At 32.2% G+C, this 17,496-nt stretch overlaps 2 protein-coding genes across 2 annotated transcripts; one reads left to right on the forward strand and one right to left on the reverse strand.

Annotated features, from left to right (window-relative positions):
* Window positions 1-296: 296 nt before the first annotated feature.
* Window positions 297-2,780, forward strand: LOC129309385 (pentatricopeptide repeat-containing protein At2g22410, mitochondrial-like). The gene is made up of 2 exons (XM_054950951.1): window positions 297-2,726; window positions 2,765-2,780. Exon 1 carries the CDS (start codon window positions 393-395, stop codon window positions 2,436-2,438), a length of 2,046 nt encoding a protein of 681 aa, XP_054806926.1. The 5' UTR covers window positions 297-392; the 3' UTR covers window positions 2,439-2,726; window positions 2,765-2,780.
* Window positions 2,781-11,092: 8,312 nt separating this feature from the next.
* Window positions 11,093-13,869, reverse strand: LOC129309781 (glyceraldehyde-3-phosphate dehydrogenase, cytosolic). The gene is made up of 12 exons (XM_054951494.1): window positions 13,745-13,869; window positions 13,607-13,639; window positions 13,404-13,504; window positions 13,171-13,286; window positions 12,960-13,059; window positions 12,499-12,645; window positions 12,347-12,407; window positions 12,157-12,254; window positions 11,908-12,050; window positions 11,701-11,784; window positions 11,530-11,619; window positions 11,093-11,430 (listed from the first exon to the last, which is right to left on the reverse strand). Exons 1-12 carry the CDS (start codon window positions 13,746-13,748, stop codon window positions 11,385-11,387), a joined length of 1,023 nt encoding a protein of 340 aa, XP_054807469.1. The 5' UTR covers window positions 13,749-13,869; the 3' UTR covers window positions 11,093-11,384.
* Window positions 13,870-17,496: the final 3,627 nt, after the last annotated feature.

Consider the following 17,496-nt stretch of genomic DNA (forward strand, 5'->3'; position numbering starts at 1 on the left):
AAAAATTATAAAAATTTAAATATTAAATTAAAATCTTTAAATTAAAAAAAATTAAATTTCTGACAAAAAGTTTATTTATAATTTTTATAAATTTTTATTTTAATAAACACCACCTGACTCATGAAATCAGAAGGTTAACCTCTTCTCCATCCTCTCTTTTTCAAGGCTCTTTTTTTTTTTTTTTTTCTGGTAGAATTTTTCAAGGCTCTTTATGGACTCAATTTGCTTCACAGTCTCTTTATGTATACGATTGGGACCAAATCATATACACACGCGCACACACACACATATAAACATTGTCCTTCTGTTAACACCACATGATGGAAATATGCTAAGAAGTAATCTTTCGCTACCGCTGAAGGATTGTTCAATGCGGTCTGCACCCAATTCACATGAAATTGCCTGTTTTGGCCCTTAACTCGTTCTGTTCTGTTTCTTGCTTGTTCCTCCTCCAACCTCGGAGACCATTATCGTCGATTTCTACCAACAAGTGCAAATGGAACTCAACAACCGGCGTAATCATCACAAACCCTACTCTTGTAATCATGGAGTCTTGCTCCACCATGTCCCAATTGAAGCAGATTCAAGCACACATGACTCGCACTGGCCTCATTACCCACACTTTCCCGGTGAGCCGCGTCTTAGCATTCTGCGCTCTAGCGGATTGCGGGGATATACGATATGCCCATGTGCTTTTCAACCAGATTGAGAAACCCAATACATACATGTGGAACTCTATGATCAGAGGTTATTGTAAAGCTAAAATTCCCACTGTTGCATTTTCGTTTTTTTGCCGAATGGTTGGAGAACACGTTGAAATGGACTGCCGGAGCTTTGTATTTGCGCTCAAGTCGTGCCAGCGGTTTGAGACAGTTGTTGAAGGAGAATCGGTCCATTGCAGGGTTCGCAAAACGGGATTTGATGCTGAATTGCTCGTGCGGAATGGGTTGATCCATTTTTATGCCGATCGTGGTTGCTTGGAACTTGCACGCGAGTTGTTCGACGAAAGTTCTCTTAAAGACGTGGTTACTTGGACCTCAATGATTGATGGGTATGCAGCCCGAAATAATTCAGACGAGGCTGTGTACCTTTTCAAGTTGATGTTGGCAAGTGGTATTGAGCCCAACGAGGTAACATTCATTGCGCTGCTTTCAGCATGCTCTCAGAAGGGTTACCTTAGCATGGGGAAAGGAATCCATGAATTCTTAGAAAAGAAGAATAATAATTGCAGTCTAAGTTTGCACAATGCCTTGCTGGACATGTATGTGAAATGCAATTGTTTGACTGCTGCTAGAGAGCTCTTTGACAAAATGGAAAGTAGGGATGTTTTCTCGTGGACTAGCATGGTTAATGGGTATGCTAAATGTGGTGACTTGGAATCTGCGAGGAAGTTCTTTGATCAAACTCCTGAGAAAAATGTGGTCACTTGGAATGCATTGATTGCAGGTTGTTCTCAGAATAACAAACCCACGGAAGCAATAAATTTGTTCCATGAAATGATAGAGGCGGGCATGATTCCAGTTGAGCACACTTTAGTGAGTGTGCTCTCTGCCTGTGGTCAATTGAGTTGCTTGAATCTGGGTCAATGGATACACAGAAATTTCATCAATAGTAGAAGAATACACCTTACTGTTACTCTAGCAAATGCGTTTATTGATATGTATGCCAAATGTGGATGCATAGATGTGGCTACAGAAATTTTCAATGCAATGACAAAGAAAGACTTGGTTTCATGGAATTCCGTAATTGCAGCATATGCCACCAATGGTCGTGCCAAGCAAGCTATGAACCTGTTTGATCAAATGATATATTTGGGATTCAAGCCAGATGATATAACATTTGTGAGTTTACTAACAGCTTGCAGTCATGGTGGATTAGTTTCTGAAGGTCGTGAATACTTTGAATCCATGGAAAGAAACTACGGGATAGAACCCAAAAGAGAGCATTATGCATGCATGATTGATTTACTAGGTCGAACTGGGCTTCTTGAAGATGCTTACAAGTTAATTACAAATATGCCAATGGAACCATGTGAAGCTGCTTGGGGTGCCCTTCTAAATGCTTGCAAAATGCATAGCAATGTTGAACTGGCCAAATTGTCTGCCGGTAATGTTTTAAGCTTAGATCCAAAAGACAGTGGAATATATGTTTTGTTGGCAAATATTTGTGCTAAAGAAAGAAACTGGGGTGATGTAAAGATGGCACGAAGTTTGATGAGAGAGAAGGGTGTCAAGAAGGTTCCTGGCCGTAGTCTCATAGAGATAGAGGGCGAGTTTTTAGAATTTTTGGTGGCTGACGAATCGCACCCTCAATCTGAAGAGATCTATAAAGTACTAAATGAAATATATTTCTTGACAAAACTGGAAGACAACAGACGTAAGTGTGATCCCCCAACAATGAATTTGCAGTACTGGGACGCTTCTGAAAACATTTGGTGAATTAAGGTTGAAGATGAAAAGGGCTTATCCTCACCCAGAACAGAAGTTGACAAAGTCAAATGATAGCCCAGACCTTCCCTTGGGTAACAAAGAAAGTGATAAGATTCCAGATAATATTCCCATGAAGACTTATTCAAGAAGAAAGCGTCAAAAGATAAATTCAGATTGATTTTATTGTTTATTTTGCTCAGTATTTTATATTTCTTTAGATTTAGTATTTTATTTAGTCAGATTTTATTTTTTAGATTTTATTTAGATCTAGTAGTTTATCTATTTAGATTTTATTCAGTATTTTAGATTATAGGAGATATTATTTAGTTATTTAGTTATTTTAGATTATAGGAGATATTATTTAGTTATCTAGTTATCTAGATTTTATCCATTATTTTAGATTGTATTTAGCATTATAAATATGACTAGCAATTTAGAAGTTATCATATCAGTTTATAATAAAATAGTTTTTTAAACCCTTTAGAGATTCTCCTAAGCGTGGCTATTAAAAGAAATATAGAACGAGATTCTTGTTCTATATCATCCTAATAGAGTTATTCTTATTTTAGTTATTTTGAGCACCTATCAGAAAGACCCAAATTATAATTTACTGTATATGGGTGATGATTTACCTGTATACATGTTTTTTAGTGCATATGAATTAGTGAGTTCCTAATGGTTGGTCTTTTTGTCTAGCTTCCTTTCAAGGTCCAAACGGTGAAGCTTGACCTGAAAAACCTTTCTATAGGCGTAAACTTTAAGAAATGGAACAAGTGAATCTGAATCCACTCAAGTGTTTCACCCTGTTGAATTAAAGTGGGGTCTATCATTTTGTTCCTATCTCTCTCTACCTCACCCCATAAATTACTTCATAGATTCAAATTTGAAGTGGAATAAAATTTTTATCTAGGAGGCTCTTGCAAACAGGAAAGAGGAATGACGCTCAGTTCTGTAGTTTGTAGTCACTTAAAAGCATCGTCGAATTACCTCCTACTTTTGGCAAGAACCTAATAGGCTACTCCGGGCATTATTAAAATATGTATCTAGAACCTCTATATATAAGAATTTCTGATGTTATAACATTCAACCTGGATGTGAATTTTATGAAAGCATGGAGTATGATCAATAAGTTGCAGTCACATGCTTACAGTCTGACTTATTAACTTTTATATCTATTAGGCTTGGTTTGGTTGGAAAGATTTAGAGGAGAGGAGTGGAGAGGGGTTTTTCTCTCTTCCAATTGTTTGGTTAGGCAAAAATGGAGAGGAGTTGCTTCCTCCCCTGCTTTGGTTTAAAGCACAGGTCATTGGGATGGGAAACGTTTCCCTGCTCATCCTTTGGATGAGTCCCTTGATATGAGATCTGGATTGTTCAGATTTAAAGTATTATTTTATATTAATTTATTAAAAAAAATTTATAAAAATTATAAAATAATTTAAATTCATTTTTTATTTTAAATCTGATTCAGATTTAATTTAGAGGGTCTAATTTAATATTAAAATTTTTATAATTGAATATCTCAAATTTTTCAGATGTATTATCTACACTGTGCAAAATACATATGGATAATCAATATATATTAATTATAAAAATTTTAATATAAAATTAAACCCTTTAAATTAAATCTAAATCACATTAACAATAAAAAATTTATTAAAATTATTTTATAAATTTTATAAATTTTTATTTTAATAAATTAATATAAAATAATACTTTAAATTTTTAATTTGGTCAGTTTAGATTTTATCTCTGTCCCAGAGATGAGTAGGGAAATTGTTTCCGTTGGGATGTGTCAAAAAGTTTCTACCTCATGCTTTTGATGTGGCTAGTAAGAGTTAGTAGTGTTCTTAGAAAAACTTTGGCATGATTTGCTGTTAAGGCTTCGAAAGGCGTTTCTTAAAATTTTTCATACAGACGCTTGTCTTTGAGTTGTTGAATATGTGAAATTTAATTTTATGCAAATAGTTGGTGAAAATAACTTCTTTCTTGGAATCCATTTCTGTGTACGACAGTGACTGTCTCGCGTAAATGTGAAAACCTGGGATCCGGTTCCTCTCAGTGTCTAAAATTCTCAACGGCCAAATCTGGTCGATTCAACTAGTCAAAATTAATTAATACACACATTACTTGGTTCTTAAAAATACATGTAAATAATTTATTTTTAAATAGAGACAAAAATATATTTTAAAATATTATATATGAATAGAAATAGGTTAAGCTTAAGTCAGATTTTGAGTAAACAGGCTTAACCTATTTATATAAATAGGCCTAATTATAAATTTAAGCATATTTGTTCTATTAAACAGACATACCAACATTTAAACAGGATAGGTTATATGCTTCTATAAGTAAGGTTAGGCTTATTTTAAAAAAAGTTAATTATATTAAAATAAGTAAATATGCCCATATAAACATACAATCTATCATGTTTTAAATTTGACATGATTTGTTTAACAAAAAAATCATGTTTAAATTTATAATTAGACCTATTTCTATAAATAGGTTAAACCTCGTTACTTAAAATCTGATTTAAACCTGACATATTTCTATTCATATATGATATTTTAAAATATATTTTTTAACTATTTAAAAATAAATTATTCACATGTATTTTTAATAGCCACATGATGTGTGTGTTAATCACATTTTGACCAGTTGAACGGATCAGATTTGGCCGCTGAGAGATGCTAAGAATTTTGGACGCTAAGAGGATCCGGTTCCGAAAACATGTTGTCTTTGAACATGAGATTTATTTGATGTCAAATTTAAGCTTCCACCTCATCCTGCTCATGTGGTTGATAAGTGGGGTGGGTCCACTATAACACGTAGGCATATCAGCCATGTTGTTTGCAGATCCTTCTTGGACTGAAAACTGATGTAATTCCATTAACAAAAGTTGATCCAGTTGATAAGGATTTGGCTCATAATTCACAAGGTCATGAGATTAAATCTCATTGCTGATATGAGAATCTTATTGGTTGGTGATTTGTAAGCACTCTTTGAATTTAGATGCATATCCTAGCTCAATTAAGTGTCTAGTATCCAATTCACATAAACTCTATATTTACCAAAGGAAAAAAAACTCTTAAAGAGCAGCTCAGTTACTGGATGGTGTAGGCTAGTTGGAATTCAATTAAATATGGAACTCCATCATGTTCTTCCATTTTATACACTTGGTTTGCGGGCTAGTTATTGGAAGCCTTTTGGTTTGCTCAGAATAAACTATGTTTTCCTGGTCAACGAGAAGATCCTTGTCAGGATTTGGATCGAGCCATGCCCATAATCAGATGTTGGCCTCCAGTTCAACATGGTTTCTTTACTCAAGCTTATCAATGGCAGACTTGCACAATCTGTAAGGGTGGGGTATTCGGGTCAGTTGATTCGTTCGTGTCATTTTTAAGTCTCAAAGATCTGAGAACAAAGTTTTTCTATGCCTAGATACATTTCATATCCGTTCTAAACTTCTTGTTTTTTTTTTTTTTTTTAACAAATAGTGTATATTTCCTCTTAGCAAATAGCACCCAGAGAAACTGTGATGAGGGAAATACAAGGGATCAAGCTGATGATTAGAGTGAAGTTATTTTACAAAAGGGGGAAATTACTCATAGGCCTTAGGCAAGAAAAAAATGACAAATACACATGGGTTGCCTGAATTTTTTTAATTGCTAATAAGTATCATGAGACTTGGGAGTAATTTGAAAAGGGGAAAATATCAGCTAAGGACTTTCATGGCATTTTAATATTAAAAAAGGATCCTAAAAATATAAATGTCGTTGCACCTATTGTGACATACCTGAAAATAACATTTTTGGGAAGACTTAATTACCCTTGTAGCGTTTTATAATTCTTATTTCAGTATAACTAACAAAGCATTTTAATAAAAATTCAAATATTAAAAATTTCAATATTTACAATTCAAATTTTCATAAGTACATGTTGAGTTAGTGTCATTTACAAGTTAAATTTAACACTTAAATGCTAAAAAGTCAAATTTTATATTTACAAGGTGAATTGTGTCATTTACAATAGATCATGTTTGTTTTTTCTACAATTGTACGAGTTTAGAAAACTTGTGAAAAAAACACATGATTAATTGCAAATGACACAACTCTGGCTTATAATATTTGAATTTAAAAAATTATTAAAGTAAAATATATTTGTTTGTCCCTAAATTATTCTAGTGTGAGTGACTAGTATCCTAATTTTTTTTTTTTTGCAGTGCAATGTTTTCTTTTTTAGTATTCAAAATTACTTCAATTTTACCAATTGTTAAAAATGTTAAATTTGACTGTTAGTTAATTTAAAAATTTACATAAAAAGACATCAAAAGTAACATTAAAAGACCTATAAAAAATTAATATCAATTAAATTTTTTAAATTAAAAATAAATTGCAAGATACTAATGTTCTTTCATAATCATATGAAAGACCAAAATACCATTTTGACCAGCCATATTGGCCAATTACTGGGTGATTATTGTAACATCCCCTCTACCAATCATATTCATACTTAACCATTTAAATTCATGATAATCAATGAATTAACTCATTTAGGAGATTACCAAGTTTTTATTTTAAAAATAAAGGATCTCAAATTTTCATAATCAAAATGAGTTTAAATCATTCATAAATTCTTATATCAGAGTAAAAAAAACTTGTTTGCTGCAAAACAGGATAATGTGCCATGACTTGTGTACTTTGCACTGCAGCATGTTGCTATCTGTGCCACGCACCGTTGCTCAAGCACCAATGCATCGCAGCGTGTTGCACATTTTATGACAATAGATTCTGTTGTCATTTGACAGCAGAATCAAGCAACTTTCGACGCACCTCAAATATTCGTCCGACGTTCGAATGACATGATCTAGATGTCTACGAAAAGTTTTTTTTATAAACTAGATAATGGCATGAGTTTTACTTCCAAAACAAGTCACACTAAGAAGTTTGACATCCAAACACATTTTTACCACTTTTCACAACTTTTCATAGTAAATGGGTGTCCAAAACCTAAGACAAGTGCCAAAAGCCCTTCCTAACACCTAGATCATACTTATTGGACCTAAGACAGTAAGCACAATACGTCACATGCACACAATTACTCGTATAACACAAAATCACTCCTCAATCCTTTTTATACCAAAACAGAAGGAGGAGGAAATTCATTGCATTGCATTCAAGAATCGACCATATTATGATCAAAGTAACATTTCTATACTTACACTAATATTTTAGCCCTATCAGTTTAAATAACTTATAATATACAACTATTCAGGGTCCAAAATACAATTCAGACATTTTAAACAACTTAAAGTGCAAGCGTGAACAAAATGCACTCTAGAATTGGCGATGATATTCTCTTACAAAAAATAAACATATATTAAAGGCATACGATAGAAATGTACTAATGCTTAAGCCTCATGAGCTTTGTCCCTCTTAACACTAGAGCTAGAGCCTAAGTGTTAAATGAAACGGGGTGAGCCTAGTTGTTTAGACATGTGATCATGACCCAATATATCAACATGACTTGCCGCAACTTAACATGTGACATGTCATATACTTACATAGGCAATGATCAACAACCTTATACCTTTCTTATTTTCTTTGACTAAAACTATGGGCTATGAAATTAAATAGAGCTTTGTTTATATGATTGGACTATCCAGGCTCACCATTTGTGAGGTGTGACTTAGCCAAAGATCACATGACTCACCCTCAGACCACGGCTTCCCCCACTCTCAAATCTCTAAGGTGTTGTATATCCTAAACTATTCTCCTTGATAAACTGGTGGAGAAAATTAGGTTCTAATTCCTTGACAAACTGTGAAATAAGGGTATACCCCAATGTATTAGAGGGCAACTTAAATACCATATAAATTTTTCTCTACTCTTAATCCTTAGATGAACTCCTGCCTATTGATCATGTCATATACAATGCTCACTTTTTATTCACATTCTCATTTATTTATTATTACAATCATTACGTTGAGCTCACGATTGTGCACTACCCAAGTGAGCACCAATACTCATTTTCACATACATTCATTATTTTCAAACTCAACATATACATCTTTGTTAGTCTCATCATCAATTATTCATCCAAACCACATTATAAAATGCAAATCATTCCATAATCATTTTCACATGTTTAATACAAATCAAAGCAATTATGTAAACACAAAGTTTCATTTCATGTTACACTATTTACAAGTCACAATTTGCATGTTAAACACATAATTCATCTCATATTACAATTAACATACAACTATCCAAAATAAGGTTCTCCCAGTTACATCAAACCTTTAAAAGGTCAAAAATTTATCCCTCAATATTATAACTTCCAAGCTTGAATTCTCAAGTTAAATTGGTGTCCAAGAGCTCAACTACAATTATCAATTCTTTAACTCATCAATATTGCTAAACACACACATTTCAATTCTCATCTTCCACTCCTAAATTACCCAATGCCTAATTTGTATAAGTTTAGGCCCACTCATTAAGTTTATTAACTCTTTTTAGACTCCAATAATATTAATGAGCCATTAGACTCACATTAATGGTATTACACTCTTTCAACAACCCTCATTAATGTCATTTTCACATAATAATGAGATCCAACCACCAAAACTGCCAAAACCCAATATATCTAAGTTTAGATACTATAATATATTCTCATTAATTTCATTTGAGTCAATAAATTTGGATTTATAACCTATATGGACTTAAAATCATCTCCCATTATCAAACCCTAACTATAAACTTCATAAATGTGAAAGAAATATGAAGAAATGAGTATAGGGTAATTACCTTTGATGTTTAGTAGCCTCAAAATGCTCTTAATATCATCCAAAAATAAATCCTAACAGAGCTCCTCATCTTCTCCTTCTTCCTCTACATTTTCATTCTTAGTTCGCAACTTGAAACAGTAAAAATTGGGCTATGTGCCGTAGCGGATGCTTAACACGCTGTTGCACATGGCACAAAGAGATCTCCTCTTGTTCCATTATTTGTTTGTGTGCCGCAATATGTGGCACAGTAACACTTCATCTTTGTTTTCTTCTCCTTTTGATGTTCAGATGGCCCAACTTCATACTGAACCCACAATTAGGTCTAAAACACAATTGAAGCTAGTCATTAGACCTCCCTAGCCACACACCACTACAATCTACTTAATTACCATAATTAAACTTAGTTAATTAGGGGATTAAAATTCGGGATGTTACAATTATCACATAATCATTGTGGGAAATAACATTGATAAAAATTATTAAATAGTAAATTATTAATGTCTTAATATGATATTATTAAAATAAATATATTATTTTTAATTAATTATCAATGTTGTTGCCAACAATAATGGTCTAATAATCATTTAGTAGCCTGTCTAAGTAGTTAGTTGAATTGTAATTTTTTGGTTTGTTTTATCTCTTGGTATTCATTTATAATTTATAGAATTTAATCAATATTAAATTTCTTATGAGATACTTATTTATAATTTTTGAATATTTTTATAATTTTAAGTCATTTATTGTAATTTTTTTAAGTTAACTAAAAGTTAAAGTTAACGTGTTAATGATAGGGTTGATATTGCATCGTTATTATTTGTTAAAGGAAAACATTGTATTGCAAAAATTTAAAATATCAGATGTTTCTGTATGAATAGTTAGGTGGCATAAATGCCTTTAAACCCAAAATATTTTTACCAAAGCAGAGTTTGCTTCAATGTGAGATTTTCTTCATCTAACATCTTCTAACATGTCACTCCGCTCAAGTCTTTATAAAATAGAATATATATTTTACTCAAAGAAATTTAAACCATGTCATCACTTCGTTACAGGTTTTTTTTTTTTTTTTTTGAGGAGAAGGTGTCTCCATTTTCTTTCTTTTTCCTCTCATCATTTTTGGATCAAATTTTTTTAATAATTCAGATTTAATTTTTGATAAAATTATTATTTTAATTTCATATAAAATATATAAATAAAATATTATAATTTTAAATTATTTTGATTAAATTTAATAGTTCAAATTTATTTATACATCTTTGTATGAAATTAAAATAAAAGTTTTATTAAAACTTAAATCTGAACCTTTGAAATTTTAATCTAAAGGTAATGAGAGGAAAAAGGAGAAGATGGAAAGAAGGTAAATGGAGGCACCTTCTAACAAGTTAACTCGTGAGTTTAATAATGATGCTCCCAAGACCAAAAACTAATCAATTCGTCAGTACATCTTACAATTGAAACTAGGCGATTATAATAACAAAGTAAAAAGGGAAAAGTTACTTGCCTCTATTCCAATAATAATAAATAATAATAAATCCCGTTTCACCCTTTCTACATCAATCTCTCGTCGTATCTGGGTGCGTATAATATTTCTGCATCAATCTCTCGTCGTTTCTGCACATTAGCTAGCCTTACATTATAGTAGTGCACCGTCTGCAAGTGTAGTGTTACGGCATCGATTGCATCCCACAAATATTAAAAAGATCCGTTGGTGGAAAGTATAAGTTTATGCACTCATTAATTATTCGAATCTTGAACTAACATCATAATAGGGATTAGAATATTTAATTACTAACATCTCTGATTTCATCCGACATGTTAGGCATGTGAAAGTGAAGGTGAAAGTGAAAGTGCGATGCTCCTTATGAAGGCAAAAACCACACAATTGATTGAAACCGAATATTAATTACTATCAAACGAAAAACAAATATGACAGAAACTAAATGTTACTTGGTATTTTCTTGTTTCTTTTTTTGAGAACATAGGATCCATGCCTCTTGAACAAGAGGAGGAAAAACCTATGTAAGGCCCTGCTATATATAACTGAGACACAATTGAAACTGATTGCTTTGTGCCTTCACTAACGATGGCACAAATGCTTATTCTGAAACACCATTAATACTAAAACACCCTGGAGGGAGACAAAATTTATAAAGCCGGGTGATCCAATGTTGGATTTAAGCAACAGATGCAATGTGGGCAATCAAGTCAATCACACGGGTACTGCAAAAAGAGACAAACAAAAATGTTGTGAATGTAACATATTTTCAAATCTGAAGAAGGTTCAAAGGTAGTGATGGAAATAAGGATTAGAGGAATTACCTGTAACCCCATTCATTGTCATACCAAGCAACAAGCTTTACAAAGTTCTCATTCAAAGAAATTCCAGCCTTGGCATCAAATATGCTTGACCTGCATGAAAGGAACGTCATTTTCAGTGTGGCCCCACTAGCTAGTCTGAGGTCCAAAGAATGATTCAAATGAAAAAATTACCTGCTGTCACCAACGAAATCAGTAGACACAACATCATCTTCAGTGTAACCCAAGATTCCCTTTAGGCTACCTTCTGATTGCTCCCTGTGTATTGTCATCAACAGAAAGGTTTAGAGAATGGAAATGTTTCTAGATTCGCCATATGTTACTGCCATTTCAATTAGCAAAAAGTAATCAGACTTCAAATATTAAGAAATAAGAACTTACTTAATAGCAGCTTTGATCTGCTCATAGGTTGCCTTCTTCTCTAGCCTGACAGTAAGGTCAACAACCGAGACATCAACGGTAGGGACTCGGAAAGACATTCCAGTCAATTTGCCATTCAGCTGGGGCAGAACTTTTCCAACAGCCTATGAATCATTCAGATTTTAAGAATTCAATAGTGAGAATCTCTTTCCGCATTCATATGAATTAGCTGGCATCTGACAAGCATAAATTTTATTCGTAGCTAACTACCTTAGCAGCTCCAGTGCTGCTGGGGATTATGTTAAAGGAAGCAGCTCTTCCACCCCTCCAGTCCTTGTTTGATGGACCATCAACAGTCTTCTGAGTAGCTGAATGACAAACAAACAAACCGTTGATTAATATCTTAAACTGATATAAACATGAAAGCTTCTCAGCTATAATATTTTGCTAAATAACTCACCAGTGATGGCATGGATAGTGGTCATAAGACCCTCCACAATTCCAAACTTATCGTTGATAACCTGCACAAAATTCAGACTGGTAAGGAAAACAGGACAAGCATTAAGCTACAAAGTACTGGCAAATCATGTCAGAAGGATTCAGAAGGAAAACCTTGGCGAGAGGAGCAAGGCAATTGGTAGTGCAGCTAGCATTGGAAACAATGTCAAGCTCTGGCTTGTATTCCTTCTCGTTAACTCCGACAACAAACATGGGTGCATCTTTGCTTGGGGCAGAAATGACAACCTTCTTAGCACCACCCTAATCACAACAGAGATCCAAAATCAAACCCCTGCTAGATCTTGAATAACCTCAAGAAATTTAAATGTAGAAAACGGGATATCACACTTCAGATTTAAGAATGACATTCAAAATCAGGGAACAGTAGTCCTTATTGAACGGGGCAGGGGCAGAATAAAGTTAGCAGATAATATGGATCAAAGCCAGAACAAGTTTAAAAGAGAAAATTCAAACAGAGCCGATTCAATCACACGCCAGAGACATTCATTACCAAAAGTCTAGAGTGACAACAAATAATTCATCACAAGCAATCAGAAATAGAGATCGCGGCAAACCTTCAAGTGGGCGGCAGCCTTTTCCTTGTCTGTGAAGACACCAGTTGACTCAACAACATATTCAGCACCGACCTCAGCCCATGGGATCTCCTCAGGGTTTCTATTGCACAATCAATAAGCAATAAGAAAACAGTAAAGAATCATACAGGCACAGAGCATCGTATCTCTGATTCTCTGTGTTTCACACACATAAACACCACAACTACTTTACCTGAGTCCGAAAACAGTGACGGCCTTCTCTCCAAAGAGAAGGGTTTTAGAGTCCTTGACCTTGACATCAAAGTGCCTCCATTGGCCGTGAACAGTATCATACTTAAACATATATGTCTGTCAGAGCAATCAAATAAACAAGGTACATTGTTAGCAAAAAGCCAGAATCACACAAATTTAGAGTTCAAATTTCCTTCCACAATAAGGTCACAGAATCAATAGAAAAACCTATACCATGTAGTCGGTGTTAATGAAAGGGTCGTTGACAGCAACGAGCTCAACATCGTCTCTTTGAAGAGCCACCCTGGCCACCAAACGGCCAATCCTTCCAAATCCTGCACAAGCATATCACATTCCAGAAAGCGTTGAAAAAACACATAATCCATCACAGAAAACTCACCAAAAACAGATCAATAACATGAAAGAACATCAATTACCATTAATTCCGATCCTGATCTTCTTGGTTGGGGCTGCTCAGCAAGTAAAAAAAATCATGAGTTCATGCCATAACTAACATATTAACATTGAAATGAAGCGAAACCAATGAATCAGAGATCAAGAGGTGGATATCATACCCATGAGGGTAAAAAACGGCGTTAAGAGAGACTGGGATTAGAGTTGATGAGAGGTTTTGGCTGAGATTTAGCTTGGGAAAGAAGCGGAAATGGGAGGATTATTTAAAAAGGGCGGTTAGAATCCAGTGGGTGCGACCGTACGAGTCACGTGACCAAATTTTCTTGGGTAAAAAGAAAGAGCCTTCGAGCCGCTGAATTACGTTCTAAACCCGGCGTTAACCGCTGATTCAACACAACAGTTATGGAAGGTTACGTTACGCGCTGGATTGGAATTTGAGCTCACTTGCGACTCAGGAGCCGAACCGTTTTAAGGGAACATTGGAAATCAAGGTACGTAAAATCGGATCAATCATTGAACATGTCATGATACTGAGTCACAGGTTAGTGGTTCAATCAGGGTTGAATTGGGGGTTAAACCGGTGGCAAACTGATCATAATTAAAATAATACAGTTTAAATAAAAAGACATTAATTGTAAAAGTATTCAACCAAATCCAACCACTTAAAAGTCTAACAATAATAAAATACAATATTTTAAATATTTATCCTTACAATTACAACCCTTCAATCTCAAAAGTCTAGAGAAGAGATGGAGATAGAGTTGGAAAAAAGACAAAGATTGAGTTGGAGAAGAGACAGAGACTGAGTTAGAAAAGAGACGCTGATTAAGCTAGGGCGAGAGAGGAGAGACACGGACGAAAAGCAGAATTGAATTGCTGTTTGAAAATCTAGATTGGACATAGCATGCTCTGCCTCTAATTTTTTATTTTTTGACTTCAGTTTCATTTTTTTTTTTGTTATCTTATTTCTAAACTTAGCGCTCTGAAAAATCAAAAATAAAAAAAATCTCCCAAAACGATGTTGTTTTAGAAGTTTTGTCTGAAAAATAATAACCCGATTAACCCAGTCAATCCACCAGATTATTTGGGTTATATTGGGTTGAACTCAAGTTGATCAAGTTACACTGGTTCATTTCCTCATCGATTTAGAAGCAAACCTAGACCGAATAAGAGATTGAGTCATCGATTTTTGGGTTGATCAATACTATGCTGGAAACAGATAGGAGGTGCGCGTGGTAAGAAAAGATACACTGCGCGTGGGGGACATCGTGAAGGAAATGGCAGAATAGCATATCCCGGGTTCTTAAATCCAGGAGGAGCAGCTGGGTTCGGCAGAGAAGTTTGAAAAAATGAAAGTTACGAGAGAAAGAGCATGAATTGGATTGTGATTGTGGAATAATATGATGCGTCTGCCCGAATAAATAAATAAATAATTAAGAAAAAAAATATAGACATTTTTCTAAAACAAAAAAGAGAATGATAATAAATTCGCAAAAATAATTAATAACATATGAGTCTTTATATATATATATATATATATATTAAAATAGTTGAAAATAAAAATTCAAATAAAATAAGAATTTTAATTATAAATTAAGAGTTATACTTAAAATTTAAATATTTTATTCATAATTAAAATTTTAAACTTATAATTATTTAAATTGATATTTATAATTTATGAATTATTTGTTTTACAAATTTAACTGCCAAAAAAAAATGTACGTTGATATGTGGGCCTTTGGTCATAGAAGCTTCTAGATGGTCCTTTCCCCCACAAACCAGAGGTGACCTTGATTATTTTGGCTGACGAAGCCACTTGAATTTGATGATTCTTGTAAAATAAATAAATAAATATTTTTTCTATTTAAAAATATAAAATATTTTTTAAAAAGTTGAATATTTAAAAATATAAAATATTTTTAGTTTTTCGAGATGTAATTATTTTTTTTTTTAAAAGTGCTCATATTAATAATGATTTTATATTTATTATAGGGTGCTTAATAGAGATAAATATAAAACGATAAAGTTAATTGAAAAGTAAGTAACTATTTTATTATGAGATAAAATTTGATTAAAAATATTTTATATTTTTAAATGAAGAGAGTAAATAAGAAGAAGAATCCGACGACCATATTCAAAATTGTGTAATTATAATTCATATTATTGACACGTACTAAGATTTTAAAAAAAATTAAATAAACATAATTTATAAATTATAATTATTTTTCATAATATCGTCAACCATTCATGTTTTGTCATGGAAGGGTATGGTTAAATTTGTAATTATCTTTAGGTGAAAATAATTTTTAATGTCTGAAAAGTTAAATTGAAAATTTGAGAAGTATTATTTTTATCGTTTTTAAAGTAAATATTATTTATTTGATATTTTAAAAAATTAATGGTAACAAAATAAGCCATTATTTTTTTATTTTTGTAAAATACATTTCTGCAATATTTAAAATATTGAGTTACTATAAAATTGAAAATATTATTAAACATTTGATTTTTATTCTGACTATATTAGTTTTTGACATAATTAATTATTCATTAATAATATAAAACATTGATCATTCAATATTTTTTCATTATTTGTTGCACCTGCCAAAATTTTATTTTTATACACCCAATATAAATAGGAAATATGTAAAAAAAAAAAAGCCCATTAAGTATATAAAATACCCAAAAAAAGATGAAATAAATAAAAAAATTATTTTAAAAACTAAAAATTATGTTCTATTTTGAAAAATGCTATTGGAAAATAAATAAAAATTTAATAAATATCATTAAAAAAATATGTGTCTATTAAATTTTTTTAGGTAAGATCTTTCAATTAAAAAAATTATTATTATTAGTAAGTAGTAAATCACTAAATCCAACCTAACCCTCAACATAATTAGTTTGTTTCTGATAAAAGACGGTATGGCATCTCAAAGGTCGTAGAATATTCTAACGTGACAATGATATTTTCAATTTTTAAAACAATAAATTAATTGAAGAAGGAGTGTAAATTATTACAACATAAGTTTTTTTTTTTGGAAGAATTTGGGGCAAAGTTATAGTTTTAATTCATTTTCAAACTATCGGTTGAATCATATTCAAATTTTTATTGGGAAATCACATTTTGCTCATTTGCTGTCAAAAAATTGTAACCTTCTTTTGACATTAATTGGGTCTTTGACTCACTTGCTAAGAAAATGCAAAGTTGTCAAAGGCTGTCGTTGTCAATGCTAACGGGAAGTTGCTGGACTTATAAATTAAACAATTACGAAATCATCTTTAGAAGAATTGATTATTAATTAATTAAATTTGTATCATGTAAAATAAAACTCAAAGTTTGCCACAAATAATAAACGAAATAAAGTCTGTATTTTCGTTACAGCAAAAGTCAGCGGACATGAACACCTAAGCACCGATGCAATATTAAGTTTGCAATTATTGTAAATCATTCAATCAGTTATGCATAAAATAAATGTCACAAATGATAATTACGTGTCATCACATGAGCGTGATGTTTGACACCAATCTTCACGCTTTAATATTAATAATAAATAATAATTGGGATTTATAAATTTATACTACTAATTTGTAAATGTCAGTGATATACTCCCTTTGTTTTTATTGTTAGAAAAACTATCATTTTTTGTTTGTATTATTTATAAGCAAAATTACCCATTTTAAAAAGTATTTATTACATATTTTCTAAATCACCTTTCAATATTCACATTAACAAGAAACAATTTAATGTATACTTATGTTAACTAATACAAGACATTTTAGTCTACTTAGTTTATTTTCAAACATAATTATTACAATTAATTAATTTTTTAAACTGTATGATACAGTTTTCCTTTTTATATATAAAAATGGAGGGAGTAAGTAATTAGAAAAATGATGTAAGGTATATTTATAATGT

The sequence above is a fragment of the Prosopis cineraria genome, unplaced genomic scaffold (assembly GCF_029017545.1).
Source record: "Prosopis cineraria cultivar Desert tree isolate PC_DT_omini unplaced genomic scaffold, ASM2901754v1 PC4, whole genome shotgun sequence".
Taxonomy (NCBI): Eukaryota; Viridiplantae; Streptophyta; class Magnoliopsida; order Fabales; family Fabaceae; genus Prosopis; species Prosopis cineraria.